The sequence below is a fragment of the Netta rufina genome (assembly GCF_964035555.1).
Source record: "Netta rufina genome assembly, chromosome: 15".
Lineage (NCBI taxonomy): Eukaryota > Metazoa > Chordata > Aves > Anseriformes > Anatidae > Netta > Netta rufina.
In genome coordinates, this window is record NC_140138.1 from 15,782,650 (window position 1) to 15,796,935 (window position 14,286).

Below are 14,286 nucleotides of genomic sequence, written 5' to 3' on the forward strand. Positions count from 1 at the left end.
AATAATGTACAAGCCTGGGACAGAGGACCTATTGTCAGGTTCTCCTCTGCTGGTGAGTCTGCAGAGAGAAGGGATTCCAGCAAGGCTATTGGCATGACTGGCGTGAGCCATCAAGACTGCAGAAAAGCTGTGCAAACTGGTAGCAAACGGTTGGACTAAAGCAACTGGTCCTAGGAGAAGAAGCAGAGTTCCTTAACTGATGCCTGAACAAATCACCACGGTTTCTAGAGATACAGTGCTCAAGTGTCAGCGAACTTAATTTCATCTGTGATATATTGCTGCCTGGTGCAGCCAAACAGACAGGATGACTGAAAGGCTTGAGCTCCCTTATCCATCTTCTCTGTTTTGGAGCAGAAGCACTAGCACTGAGTAGCTGAAAGATTTGCATAATTTTGGAAGGTTTGCTTGCTTCTCCGGAGCAGCTCTGGGGTAGATTTCAAAATGACATGGGAACAATGTAAACACAAATATGCAATTATAGTCCCCTTTGAAGTCTGGCTGCTTGTTGTCCTAAGCACAAATGAGGAATAGTCTGTACTAAAAATGGTTCTGTGGCCATTTAAGCCTTTTCTTTTAGGGATATGCCTGCCAAACTTGCTCCACAGGCAGCTTGGAACCTGAGATCCAGCTGAGACTGTGTACCATGATTCACAGGATAATTTTTACTGTCCTTGCTGAAATACTGCTGATGGTTCAGAGCTTCAAGCAGCTCTAATATACACCCTCTTAGCTGCACAAGTCTCCCAGGAGTCGCTCTCCATCTAAATGGAATGAGCACCTGAGCAAAGGGAGGAGTAGTGCACACCAGTGCCTGCTCTACCCACTAACAGCATCATCTTGCAGGAGGGAGAAGTCAAAGAGGTTGAAACATGAATTTCTGCCATATTCCCAACATACAAACAGAACCAGGGATGACAAAAGAAAACCCAGCTCCATCAAGCTTCAACTTCTTCCTGGGAGTTCTCCAAGAAGATTGTAACAGTCCTTTGTTTACAACCAGAGCTAAGTTAGGCATTTATAAGTGCAAGACTTGAACCAAGACCTCACAGCTGAAATACAGCCCCGAGAAGGGTTTTCTGTGGCACAGCTGATACCTCACTATGAGACATTTGACAAGCCCATAGGCTTGATGTCAAAATATAAAATAAATGGTAGTGGAGAGCAAAATGTGCTCTGCAAATGTCATGCCTGTGGTTGCTGGCCTTTTCTGAGGCAGCGCCGAGTGAATAATACAAGCTTTTGAAAAGTACTCCTTACATGTATTTAAATCATGCTCCATAACAGCTCCAAAAGGAGCCATCAAGCCTAAGCAAGAAAGTGAGAGCTAGCTCTGTAATCACGCACTCAGAGAATATTGCACGAGGCTGCCAGTTTCTGGCTTCACATCAGCATGTGATTCAGCCTCCAAGAGGGCGGGCAAGGAATGGGTCTGTGCCACGGAAATGTACCTGCAGGCTGCCAGGTCGCTGGATGGAGAGAACTTTTTTCTGCCCTAAAGCACTCAGTGACAAACTGCCCCTGTGTGTAACACAGCAGCAGGGCACTCTGCAAGGGTTCTCTGTGCCTAAATGCAGATTGCTTGAGCTCAAAAAGAAGTCTCCATGCACTAAAGAGGCACAGCCAGACATGGGAATGGATGGTAAATAAGAGAACTCAGATCCCAGATGTCTCCCCTCCGCTAAAAGCACCAGTGGTACCGGCAACAAGAGGAGCAGGAGCAGTTTCCAGTCATTCAAGTTGCACTCGATGGTTATCTGTTTGGGTTTCCCTGGCATGTCCTCTTTTTCCACCCAGGTTTGGTGGAATCAAAGGATATCTGACACGTCTGGCCACTGAAAAGCCTCCTCCCTTAACAGCCAACTGCATCATTTGCTTCTGCATTCAGTGGAGGAAAATCTACTACTGTAGCACAGACTTTGTACAGTCAATGTATTTACAAAAACAATATATTTACAACCAATTCTGCCATGGCCTGTGCTGTTTACTGAGGTCAAGCACAACCACTTGGCACACAGCTAACAAGTCTCTTGGAGGAAAACCTCTTCTGGTTGGGAAGGCAGCCACTACTACAGAGCCTGCAGGAATACTGGTAATTCCTTGAATTGGTCTTACTACGTTAGGGGCTAAAATGTCCACCTCCATCTGCCACGGGCTGCACCAGCACAGGAATATGGCAAAGGGGTGAGGGTACCCAGAGGAGAGCCAGCAGATGCTGAGATTGATGACACTGAGAAAAGCACCCAAGTTTGGAAATAAACAGCATCAGCTCAAGGCATTGCCACATGGAGTATAGCTTGGAGAAGGTCCTCCCTGCTCTTTGTGGTGGATCTTCAGGGCATAGGCACCACTGGACAAGACATCAGGATGTCCCTAATGCAGGGCAGAGCCATTCATTTTGAAAGTGGAAAGCTGGACTACTCCTATCTTCTCTGTGTGGGCAGGTGGCACTCACTGCCCCCAGGATCCATGAAACAGCCCCAGGCAACGTACATCAGGGTTGTTTTTCTCCAAACTGGGCCTTGGCTCCTGTTGTTTCAATTAATTTTCCTCTACTAGTGCTGTGAGGAAGCTAGGAGGGATGTTTTAATAATGAATCTATGCAGACATCCTTGAAGGACATAATGTGGCTGTGCTGGCTTGAGAGAAGGGAATTGTTGGTCCATGAATATTTCAATTATATTTCATGGTCTGTGATGGTTTGTCCAAGTCTGATACAAACATAGCAAATAAGAGCATGATGCCATTTCTGGGGAAAAAATGAAAAGTGAAAAAAAAACAAAAACAAAACAGTATAAAAATAAAGTGTTTCTTTCTCCTCTTTCCCTTGGGAGCTAAGGCGGTGAAAACTGAAACCATTTTCTCATTTTGTTTCTTAGTCTCTGTGTCTCTGAAGCCAATCCAGCACTAAGCAAATTTTCCCCTTCTTGATGGTTGCAGAAATAAGAAGTAATTAAAAAATTCCAAAGCGTGACATAAGCCTTTTTGATACCACTACTCCTAGCTTCAACTAAGTCTGGATGATTTTTGTTAAATCTCAAATTCATTTCCATTTCCATTTGCACTGGGACTTTGAAAAAAGTCCTTTTTTTTTTTTTCTTTTTTTCCTTCCTGGATAATATGTATGTGCATATATATCAACGTATTTACAACCAAAATGGATCATCCTTATTTAAAATAAATCTCCCCCAAATGGATCTGCTGTGATGAAAGGAAGATGGTGAAGAGCAGGATAGGACAGGGGATGGTGGGTTTCAGCTACTCTGAGGATGCTGAAAGCAGATCTGGAATGGACTGGAGGGAGAGGGAAACTTAGGGGCAAATTCCTTGCTCACTGACCTGTTACAGACATTAATTTCAGGTGTGGGCAAAAATCTCTTTAGCATTTATATGCCCTGTATCATCCCAAGTTCCTCCAAATTTAATTTTTGTAACCTTGCAGTACAGTTTTTCTAACAGCTGTGCTACCAGCCTCAAATAGCACGTAAGGGGCAGAGTCTCCAGGAAAGGCTTGGATTGAGCCAGCTCACATCCTACCAGCTCCACATGACAAGTGTTGACCAGACACATGGTCTTTATGTGGTGGGCCCTCCATAAAGAAACAAAACACAGGACATAAGTGAGATTTAGGTGAGTGAAATCCATCCTAAGTGATTTCCTCTAAGTCACACTACACACCCTGCAGCAGATGATTCCAAGTGCTGATCACCCAAGTCCCAAAGAGTCCAGGGGACCTTATGTGCAAGGACAGAGCTTCACATGCCCAACCCAGCTCATCTGCACCTCTTAAAGTCAAATTTAGGGCTGCCTGCATGGCTGGATGTTTGCACTGCTGCAGACTGGTCTGTACAATCTTACCTACACATCACAATTTTTTCCCTCCCCCTGCTCAGATCTCTTACCTCTGCCTGGAAGCCTTCTACCAGAATGGCAACCAGAAGGTTGAAGAGCACGTAATTGCCAAAGGTCATCAGGGCCACGAAGTAGAGGGCTGCCCATGAGGATGTAGATGCCATCCCATTGTACAGGACCACGTTCCAGTCCTCTTGAGTGAGGATCTGCAGAGAGGTGAAGGGCGAGACTCTGATTACTCCACTCCTCTCATGCATGGCAGCTGCATTCAAAACCTCACTGACATACTCATTTCTTCCTCTCCTTTTGACCTTTTCTAAGCATAATCATTAGCAGGTCTCATGAGATAAGACATCAAAACATTCCTTTATTCTGAGCTTTGCACATGAGAGCTCTCTCCTGGCCAAACCTCCCCTCCCTGCAGGAGGATCTAGCGCACTGCTGCCAATAAAAATGACTAGTTCAGATCCTAGATATGGCAACGTAAAGGGTGTGCTGGTCTAGGTCCTATTATTTGGTGTGTGGGGGGTATTGTCTCCTTTGATAACCATCAGTAGATAACAGACCTGAGGCCAGGGCTGTTGTCCCCTGTGGAGCTGCTCTTTATAAGGCATCTGGACCTGAAGAAAAGGGTAGGATACATTATATTTGACATGATAAATGCCATAGGGTGGCTTAAGAAACTCAGGGAAGCAAAACGGTTTCCATTGGGTAAAAGTACTGACAAACTGGGCAAAAAAAAATACACTTCTTCGCAAAACCTTGCTCTAAGGGACCTTCCTAGGGGATTTGCACTCTTCTAGCTTCACTGGAGCTCGAAAACCTAGGGGCCTATGAAAAACAGATGACAGATGCATGCTCCACATTAATTCAGGCTTACAACGGAAGTGGCTTCTAACCCTCCCGAAAACAAGGTAGCTTTGGGGATAGGAATGCGGTCGGCGGCACTGAGCCGTGTCTCTCATTAACCTTCATGGGATGCAGTGCTGAGCATTTGTGCTCTGTGCCAACTCTATTTCCCGTGGGACTGTTAGAATAAATGCAGAAGTCTGTATTTATGTTGGAAAAAAACCATATGAACCTGTGAGACTAATGCTGATTTCTCCTTGCTTCTTTGTAAGAAGGAAAACTTTGCAAGAAGTTATATTCGTCCCACTGAAGACTCTGGACTGCTTTGTACCTTGAACAATACTGTGGTGAACACCTACTCTGCGCTGAGAAACTTCCCTTAACATTGTTTACACTGTGCTCCATTTGGTGCACTTAGGCTGTAAGGACTGAGCTTTTAAACAGAAAAGTCTAATCTTTATATTTAGAATGTCCTGGAAATAGCAGCTTATTGCTCCATTATGGAATAGCCAGTAATTTAAAATATATAACAGACCTTGCCTGCAGAGGAAACGTAACTTTTTACATAAAGACTTTCCCAGCATATAGAGCCAGCAACTCCTGCTTTGATTTGTGAAACTATTTTGTCACTCCCCGTTAAATAAAATTGTTTGGAAGTGCATTTTTGGGGCAGTAAAAGCAGGAAAGGAGATAGAGACTCACAGAATAGGAACAGAATGGACAGTAGACCGTGGGTCTTGATCTTAATGACTATATGAAAGGAAAGTAAGAGCGAATTTCCAAGTCTTCCCAGACTTTACTTTTGCTAACAACAGATAGGTATAGGGATGGTTTTGAGTAGATTTCTCCATCAGTGTTTGTAGAGACCAACTAACTGACAAACACAATCACTTTGCCCTAATAACTCTGTGGTGTGGTTTCAGTCCAAATTTGACACCTATTGGAATGTTTTTTTTTTTTTTTTTTTTTTTTTATAAAAGTGAAATAACTTGTCCAGGTGCTCTATTTTAAAACTTCACGGAGGACTCAGAGCTTACCTGAAACACTGTCACAATGGCCCAAAGCAAGGAATCAAAATTCTTTCTATCTGGAACTGTGTCTCCTGTATCAGTTTTCAAGCTGAACTTGCATCCAAAAAGATGCATGCCGAGAATGCTAGAGTAGGAAAAAAGGGAGATGGAAGAAATATATTATTGCATGAAATATGATTGCAGTGAGGACTGCAGTGATATTTGGGATACTTTTTTTACCCCAGTGTTTTGTGTGCCAGTGGTATCTCTCAAGAAGATGGGCTCTGCACTACCATTGATGTGACCACTGATCAAATCCTGCCATTTCGTTCTTGTGTGTCATGTTTCGTAGTAATTGTCTACACTGAAGTCAAATCAGGGATCTCATTTTTCTAGAAAACATCAAACTACATTGCCAGCTGCCTAATCCATCTGGTTTCCAAGATCAGGATCCCAAGGAGCATTATAAGGTCAAGCAGACAGAGGTCTTGGAAATCTGTATAACCTCCCTCTCAAATATGAGACCGGTAGAGTCCTGTTTCTGACAGCTTACTGAGACACAGCTAAATGAGCCTCCCAGGAACTCCAGAACAATTGTTTGACTGTTGTTGCCTGTCTGTGTTTTTCATTCACCTACAGAATTACAGTATCGCATGAAAAACTGAGGCCGCAAAGAAGTAAATCGTCTGTTGAGCGTCTGCTTGTCAGTCTATTGTGAGAACTTCTGTCATGTAGGCAGCCTAGCAAACACGCTGCATTGTTATTCTGATCTATGGATTATTTAAGCGAGCCGAACGATTAATTAAAGGAGAGAAGCCGCGGAAGCCTCTGGTACCTGAAGATAAAGATGAAGAGCATGAGCAACATGCAGAAGGTGGCTACGTTGTCCATTGTCTTCATCAGGACCACCAGCTGGCGGCGGAGGGCGGGCATGAAACGCACCAGTTTCAGCACCCGGAGCAGCCGAAAAGTTCGCAGCACGGACAGGCCTCCGTCTGACTGGCCGATGATCTCCCAGACGCTGCAGGATGCAAGAAGGAAAAAAGCTATTAACAGCAGCGCTGCACTGTGAAAGCCCAGAGCAGGCAGGCTTCTTACAGGATATCACACCATTTAAGCCCTAAAAGGGTTATTTGCTGCTGCTTTTGAAAAACACCTCCGCTTCCCAGTTGTGCAGGGCCATATGCTCGTGCCTAACCTCTAGCCTTTACAGCTGGTTTCCTAATTCTTTAATTCCCTTACTTTCTGTGGCTCTTCATAACACACCATGTCTCCTGCTAGGCTGCTTTCACTACAGTCACAAGCCTAGCCACAAAAAGTGGATCGCAATTTTGTACCGGGCTAATATCCAGAGGGATTTACATTTGTGGGGACGGGCTGGTTTGATCAGTGTTTAATATTTAACAAGCCACAGACTGGCCTTTGTTTCCGGACCTTTTCCCTGCTTCTCCTCACTTGTCTGCGGCAAAAGGATGGGCCAAGTGAAGCCAAGAGCGCTTCTGTGTCTGCCCCAAATTACTGACCAAGGGCTGAATGGCGTTGCTAGAAAGAATCCCAGCCTAGAGAGGAGCTGCATGAGCTGCTGCCATGCACGTTGTGACATTCCCAGCGTAGGCTGGGATGGTGGTGCCTTGGGAAGGGACAGCAGAACACGGCCCTCTCTTCCCCTCCAGCTTGCCCGGTTCAACGTTAATCTGGGAGAGGGAGGGCACGCTGCTGGGATATGGACACTCACAGTACTCTTTTCCCAGGACCAGCCGTTCTGCACTTCAGTGGAAAATTGTCCACCGTGCCAGACATGTGGCGTAAATAGACCTTGCTCTCCATCTGCCAGGTCCATTTACTTTGGACGGCCCTTCTACTGGGGGGAATCTAAAAGGCCGGTGTAATTATAGCCCATGATAACCAGTGAGCCCTGGATTAACGCATGCCATGTCATTCCTGCTCCCCATCCCACTCCCCAGCAGGCCTAAGCCCTTGGCAGAAAAGCCACAGCGGAGAAAGAACTGGCAGTGACCTGATGACAACTATGATCCCATCAAAGATGTTGTACGGGTTCTTGATGTAGCCGAAGAGGCCAAAGGCAAGGAGTTTCAGGAGCATCTCCAGGGCAAACATGCTTGTGAAGACGATGTTACTGATCTCCAAGGCGTTGGTCAACTCGTCCGGCTATGGGGCAAAAAAGGAACATGGTCAAATAGATGTGCAGAGGAAATAGCCATGGGCTGGTGTGTTCCTCCCCCTCTGGGATTTGTGCTAATGATGCACAAATGCTGTGGCTTCCTGCATTCCTCCTGAGAGCCACAGAGGCAGGTAAGTGTCTGAGGGGGACAGCAAACAACCATCACAGGCAGTCCCCTAGGAGGCTTACTGGAAATACAGAATCCCAGCCCATTTCTGGAGCTGCAGAACAACTACGCCCAATATATGTGCCCAATATAAGCTACACAAAGAAGAGCACTTGTGCATTTTTGCAACACCAACTACCAAGGGTAGCATGGCTTGTAAGTCTTGTGTTTAGACTTGCATTGGTCAGGCTGTTTTTATTGCAGAGCTTTATGTGTCTTTCTGTATCCAAAGCAGGAGCGCTGTCAACACAGCGTAGCTTTATTCACATACAACGAAAGCGCTTTTCCTGCAGACATCTCTTAAAAGAATTAAGAAAACAAATATCTGTGAAAGTCAATAGGATCAATAGTTTTATCTCCCTTGAGTGCCTTTGGAAATCACCCCTGAAAACAAAACAAGATGATTTCTCCTCCTGGAATCCTGGTCAGTAACTTACAGCAAATCTTGTTAGAGTGACAGCAGTACGGCTCCAGGTGTCAGGATTCCCTCCGGGATGGGAGTGGGTTTCTCTGGTTGAACCTGTCCGCGCGCAGCTTACCTCTAAGATCTGATCTTTCCATTCCTCTCCTCCATCAGCAGCACCAAATTACCTTGGGCTACAACCCTGTGTTTCAGACACAGCCCCTGAAGTTCCTTTCCTGGGGAGCGCAGCGATGTCTGCCCAGCACCTGGGCTCGATTCATGCAAAACTGTGGCACAGCAGGACACGCACAAAAGGTGGGCTGGGGTTTGTTACTTACTCCAGCTACTCCCTCCGACACCACCGAGCTCTGCAATGCGCATTTCTAATGCTCACGACCCATTCCTTTGTAAAAGAAAATGAGTCTTTTTCATTTCCTCGGTGTAATAATATTGTCTAGAAAAAAAGGTGTTATTTTCATATCTGACTCATCTCCTGACTGATAATAGCTTCCTTTATTCCCCATCCGTCATTAGACGCTATGTTAATAGATGGCAGTTTCTTGGGGCTGTTGCTGCATTATTTGTGGCTCTGAAGGGACAAGACCATTGTAATGCTATGGCACAGCCACGTTTAACTCCACACCCTGCAAAGCAAATCCCCAGCAATTGAAGGAGAGGGGGAAAGAGTTAACTTGAAGCCAGGAAGAGCCTGCACATCCCCTACTATCGGCAGCGACAGTCTGTGGGCTGCTAATGAACCATCATTCATAGGCTAAATTACTTTATGCAATAGACTGTCTTGTGCTCAACCATTTATCCAAGAGAAAGAGCACTAAGAGCCTCAGTCCTCATGATTATAATCCATATACACTAATTACTAAGGGACACCAGGGGAAGGACTGTGCAATTCGCAGTTCTTTAGTCGCTAGCAAAGGGTGGCCCAGACGGCTGCAGGCCCCTGGGCTGCTCTCCTTCCACCTTCCTGGCTGCAGGGACAGCAATTCCCTCTCCAGCCCATGCCCGTTCCCTGACAGTGCCAAAACATCCCAGGCAGAGGGCTTTCCTTCGCAAGGGAAGCCCAGCTGAAGGAGAGGACTGCTCGAAGATGGCATCTCCCCAGCTCCCCAGCGGAGACAGCTCCTGAAATAGCCCCGCTGGCTGCCAGCCGCCGGCCCCGCTGCAAGTGATGGCGGTGACGGGACACCACGCTGGCGGCATCCTCCAGCCGTTTGTCAGCATCATTATTTTTGTCAGACGTGGCTGGCACGTTCGGTTTCCCCTCGGCTGGGGTTATGCAAGAGCATTCTCGACAAGAGGCAAAATAACTTGCTAAATTCCTGCGTCCCTGCCGGCAGCAGAAGGAGCCTCCCTGGGACGGGATGTGCACGGCAGGCCAAGGATGGCTCGTTAGAGGGCTGAGGCTAGGAAATTAATGACAATCCACAGCAAGGAAGATGCAGTTGGGGCAGCTTTGATGGGACAGAGTGGTTCTGTAGTCCTGATTCTATCCAGAAACACAGGGAACCTGCCCACTGCTCCCTATGGTACCTTGCAGCCTGCAGTACGGCGGTTGTCTCGTCTGCTAGAGCCAAACCTGATTCTGTATTCTCCCAGTTCTCCTCACTGCTGCCAGATGTGCTGCCAAGAGGCACAATTTTATCATGAAAACTGGGATACTTTGGGATCTTTTCAAAATCCCTAATCCTGGAGTTATATGAGTACAATGAGACAATTTTGGGAGGCCTTACAAAAAAAGTTCAGTGTCCAGCCTGAAAAGCCCAAGTTGGACAAACCAAAAAAACACCCTCAGGCAAATAAAAAGAATTTGCAAGCTGTTATGCTCTAAAACATCCTGTTCTGTAATCCAACCCCAACATTTTTGTGGCCTGTTGAAATACTGGATTGCGACCAGTTAATGTATTGATAACTGCGTAATTGCTAGAACTGATCTGCCAATTTCCTTCAACAACTCGGTGTCCTTACTGCTTCCTCCCCAGCACCATGACTTTCGCTTCATATACGAGTTCAGGGAGTGCAGAAGAAAAGCTGCAGCGATCTCTCATGGGCAGCGAGAGAGGGCACGAGGAAGAGGGAGAGGAGAGGACACGGAGGAGATCATCCATAGCCGTGATGAGAGGCTGATCCCACGGATCAAGAAGGATGACAGGGCAAAGCCTGGTGCTGCAAAGCCTCTCGTGCTTCAGGCGAGATCTTCATCATCCTTTAGTGCTCCCATTTGGGGTAAGGCAGAACTAATTTGGTGACAAGGACTGCTGTAACGTGGGATGTTTGGAGTGCAATCCCGCCGTGACCCGGAGGTAGGACTCACCGGGCAGAGACAAGGATGGATAGCCCTGCACGCTGGGCGAGCTGCTGATGTGAGCTTTTGTGTTATTAGAGTGGAAGCTGAACAGCAGACGAGCCAAACATCCAGTGATGCTGCCTTCAAATGTAATTACCTTCTTTCAACACCAACTGGAGCCTAGAAAACAGCCTGCCATGGATATTTTTATAGCTTATGAAACGGTTTGTTGCTCAGAGCACAATTCATTTCCCACTTTTCTCACTCCCCGATGAGCGAAGATCGAGGAGGAGGGTTAAGGAAGAGACACTTGGAAGCCAAGATGGATTTGGCCATTCCCCTGGAGTCAGCCACTAGGAGACACTGTTGTTTTGTTCAAATTCAAGCCAACCCCAGAGCACGATTTTTTCCAGGAGCCTTTTTCTCTGGGAAAAACAAAATGTTGATTTGCTGAAAACAAAACTTTTCACGGCAAGGTTTATTTTCTGTCAAACTTCCTGGCTGGAAGAAAATGAAGTTGCAACAAAGCTTTAGAAATGCTGTGATGTCTTGTTTTGACCTTCTCAGAAAAGGAAATTTCAGGTTTTCTGCTTGAGATGTGGTTGTGTTGTGAAATGCAACTTCCTTCCTTCCAAGGCATGGCTAACAAAGGTTGACATCAAAATGATGCACATCCAACAGAGTATTTCTAAAGCGGCGTTTTTTGCTTTTTACCAAACACTTTCTAAGCCTTAACAACTCTGACATGGAAACTACTTCCCCACCTTAGGGCTCCAAGCTGTGTTAGTGAAATGTTCCTTTTTCAACAGCCAGTGAGGGAGCATGACCCCTCGTCAGCTTAGGATTTCTCCACATTTTTTGCTGCTGCAATGCCTGACCTTTACAACGGTCCAGGTTTCCAGAGACAGGCCAGGCCAAAGCATAGCCAGAGAGCACCCAGATGGCATTGCACGATTCCACAAAACACCCAGGAACCCCCGCAATGGATGTGATGCTGGAGATGGTGGGCAATGAGGGGCACGAGGGACCACAGCACCAGTCTGAGGGGCTGGGATGGGAACACGCTGGGGACATTCAGCAGAAATGAGCCCAGAGGAGGGTTTAACCTGCCCTGCCACCATCAGGTCCCAGGCAACATTCATATAGGGTTCAGATCTGAATAGAAATCTTATGGATTTAAGATGCAAATGAAAACTCACATTACAGGAGTAAGGTTCCCACCATTAAAGAGGACAGAACTCTATGGGATCAATTCGCAAGATTTCAGCATCTTTGAATCGAGTTTAAAGTAACAGCTTTGACTCCAAGCAAAACACGTCCCAGGAAAGCACGACCACCTCTGCTCACTTTTAGGCCCTAGTTATGCTGCAGAATATTTCAGTGATTCAAAACCATGTTTTTATTAAGGAGAAACCTCAAACATTTCAGCAGTTCACTCCAAGTTCAGATAAACAGACAAAAAAAATCCTTTTCTAAATAGTTTGGGTCTAAAAACCTCGGAAGACTAGTGTCTTTCTGAGAACCTGATACTTCTGGTTTTAGCGAGATGCAGCACAACCCCAGAGCCTTCCTGGAATCAGGAGAAAAATCAATAAAAGAGAAACCCATAATGGTCAAATTATTGATGGCCCCTACAAAGAGAGGATGAAGAAGAACAGGAGTAGGGCTTTGCAGCCTTAGATTCTTGTAGTGCAGCTGAATTACCGCATTTCTTCAAGCAAGTCACTCTATCTCTTTCCTTATCCTCTCGCCCATATCCTACCTTATCTCTCTCGACTGCAGCACCCACAAAGACCTTATTCCACGTCGCTGAGGTTCAGCCACGAGCAGGATGGCACCGTGCCGTGGCACCTTGGAGCACCTTTTTGCTCTGATACTGAGAATAAAATAATCACGCCTGCACCACGGTGGAGAAAAAGGGCTGTTAGACACCTGGTCCCTCCTGGTGAACGAACAGAGAAGGAAGTTTCTGGAGTAAAGGATGTGCTTTGCTTCAGAAATCCCCCCCCCCCCCGAGCCCAAAGCAGCCGTTTGACTCCTGAACAGGGAGAGCTGGGGCTGGCAGAGACGCAGAGGAGTGGTAAACAAATCCAGAACATTTAGTCTCATAAACATCCTTTGCGCTTGTGTTGTTTTTTCTCTAGTCCTGGGCCTAAAGCTGTCAATGGGATTTTGAACACGTGCTTATCTTCGCTTTTCTGCTCAGTATTTTTAAACTCAGTCTGCAGAGACTCCGACCAGGAAGAGGAGACATCGTAAACTGTCAATTTACCTTTTGCTTCTGGACACGCTACATTTTCTTTCTTCACCCCATTTTCAAGGGGCTGTCATTTTCCATCTACCAGCTACTGCACTGCAATGGATCTCACCTGCCTGCAGGCTTTGGCATCATCCTCATTTCATGGAATTAAAAACCAAAGGGAATGCAAGGGAGAGGCAGAGAGCAAGGGAGAGGAGGATTTCAGGCTAACTATGACGAGGTGGTAGAGAAAGGGAAAATCCCACCCACAACTTTTTGCATTAATAAACCCAACCCATGGCAATCAGTGCAATCCTGGATAACCCAAGCAGCACTAAGCACCGTTCCTTTTTTTTAACACGTCTGCAAGTTGCAAAAGCACAGTCTCTGCCACAATGTGACCAGCTGCAAAAAGGCAAGAGTCCCAGGAAAACCATGCAAAGGGACAACAACCCAGTCCCAGACTCCTCTCACTGCCTGGCCTCCGGCTCCAGCCTCCAACCTCCACCACGAGGAGCACTGCGACCCTCCAGGCTTCATCCCTGCCACGAGAGCTGTGAGGAGGAAGGAAGCTCTTTGCATCCCATCGATCGCACGCCACAGAGCCATACTTGAGCCAGCTTTTCCTCTACGGGGGAGATTAAAGCCTGCCTGCTTTACGCACAGAGCCACGCAGCCTCCTACATAACTAATCTGTTTAACTGATGGATTACTGGGCTCCATATTACATTCGTACGGTTTATGTGCCACTGTGAAAGCAATCACGAGATGAAAGTCAGTTTGCTGGGACAGATTAAAGCGATGGTTGGGAAGGAATTAGTATTTTTTTACTACGAAATATTGTTCAAAAATGGTGGAAAACAGCTTAAATGAGTTTGAAGCACAGACACCGCAGGAGGGGAGCAAATCAATGAAATTGCTAAAGAGAGCTCAAGATTACAAAATATTCCTCTAACTTTTTCTGAAAAAGCAGAACATGTGGGAAACGTCTGTACAACACTAGTATTATGGGTGGACTCCCACAGTCAGCACCAGCCTGGACCCATACGCCTTCCAAATATATAGGGAGAGGGGTTGGGTAAAACCTTGCGTGGTGCTGCTGGAGGCTGGGTGTAACCCACGGAGCGGTGCTGGGATCTGTGAGCTGCAGCCTGGCTCCTTTCTTTCCTCTGCTCGGAGTTTGCTGCTGATCCCAGCACCCAGCGCTCCCCATCCTCCCCGTGCACCACAGCTCCCTGCACCCAGCATCATCCCCACATCCTCGCACTCCCACGAGCTCAGGTTTT

General features: G+C 46.5%; 1 protein-coding gene across 1 annotated transcript in view; it reads right to left on the minus strand.

Annotated features, from left to right (window-relative positions):
- CACNA1H (calcium voltage-gated channel subunit alpha1 H) overlaps positions 1-14,286 on the minus strand; it is a gene marked incomplete at its 3' end in the record, with an annotated part of 220,244 nt that overhangs the window by 44,710 nt on the left and 161,248 nt on the right. The window contains exons 11-14 of the mRNA XM_084295770.1: positions 7,726-7,877; positions 6,544-6,729; positions 5,736-5,853; positions 3,900-4,055 (exon numbers count right to left, since the gene is read on the minus strand). Coding sequence (XP_084151896.1) covers positions 3,900-4,055; positions 5,736-5,853; positions 6,544-6,729; positions 7,726-7,877 — 612 coding nt within the window. The remainder of the gene's footprint in view (positions 1-3,899; positions 4,056-5,735; positions 5,854-6,543; positions 6,730-7,725; positions 7,878-14,286) is intronic.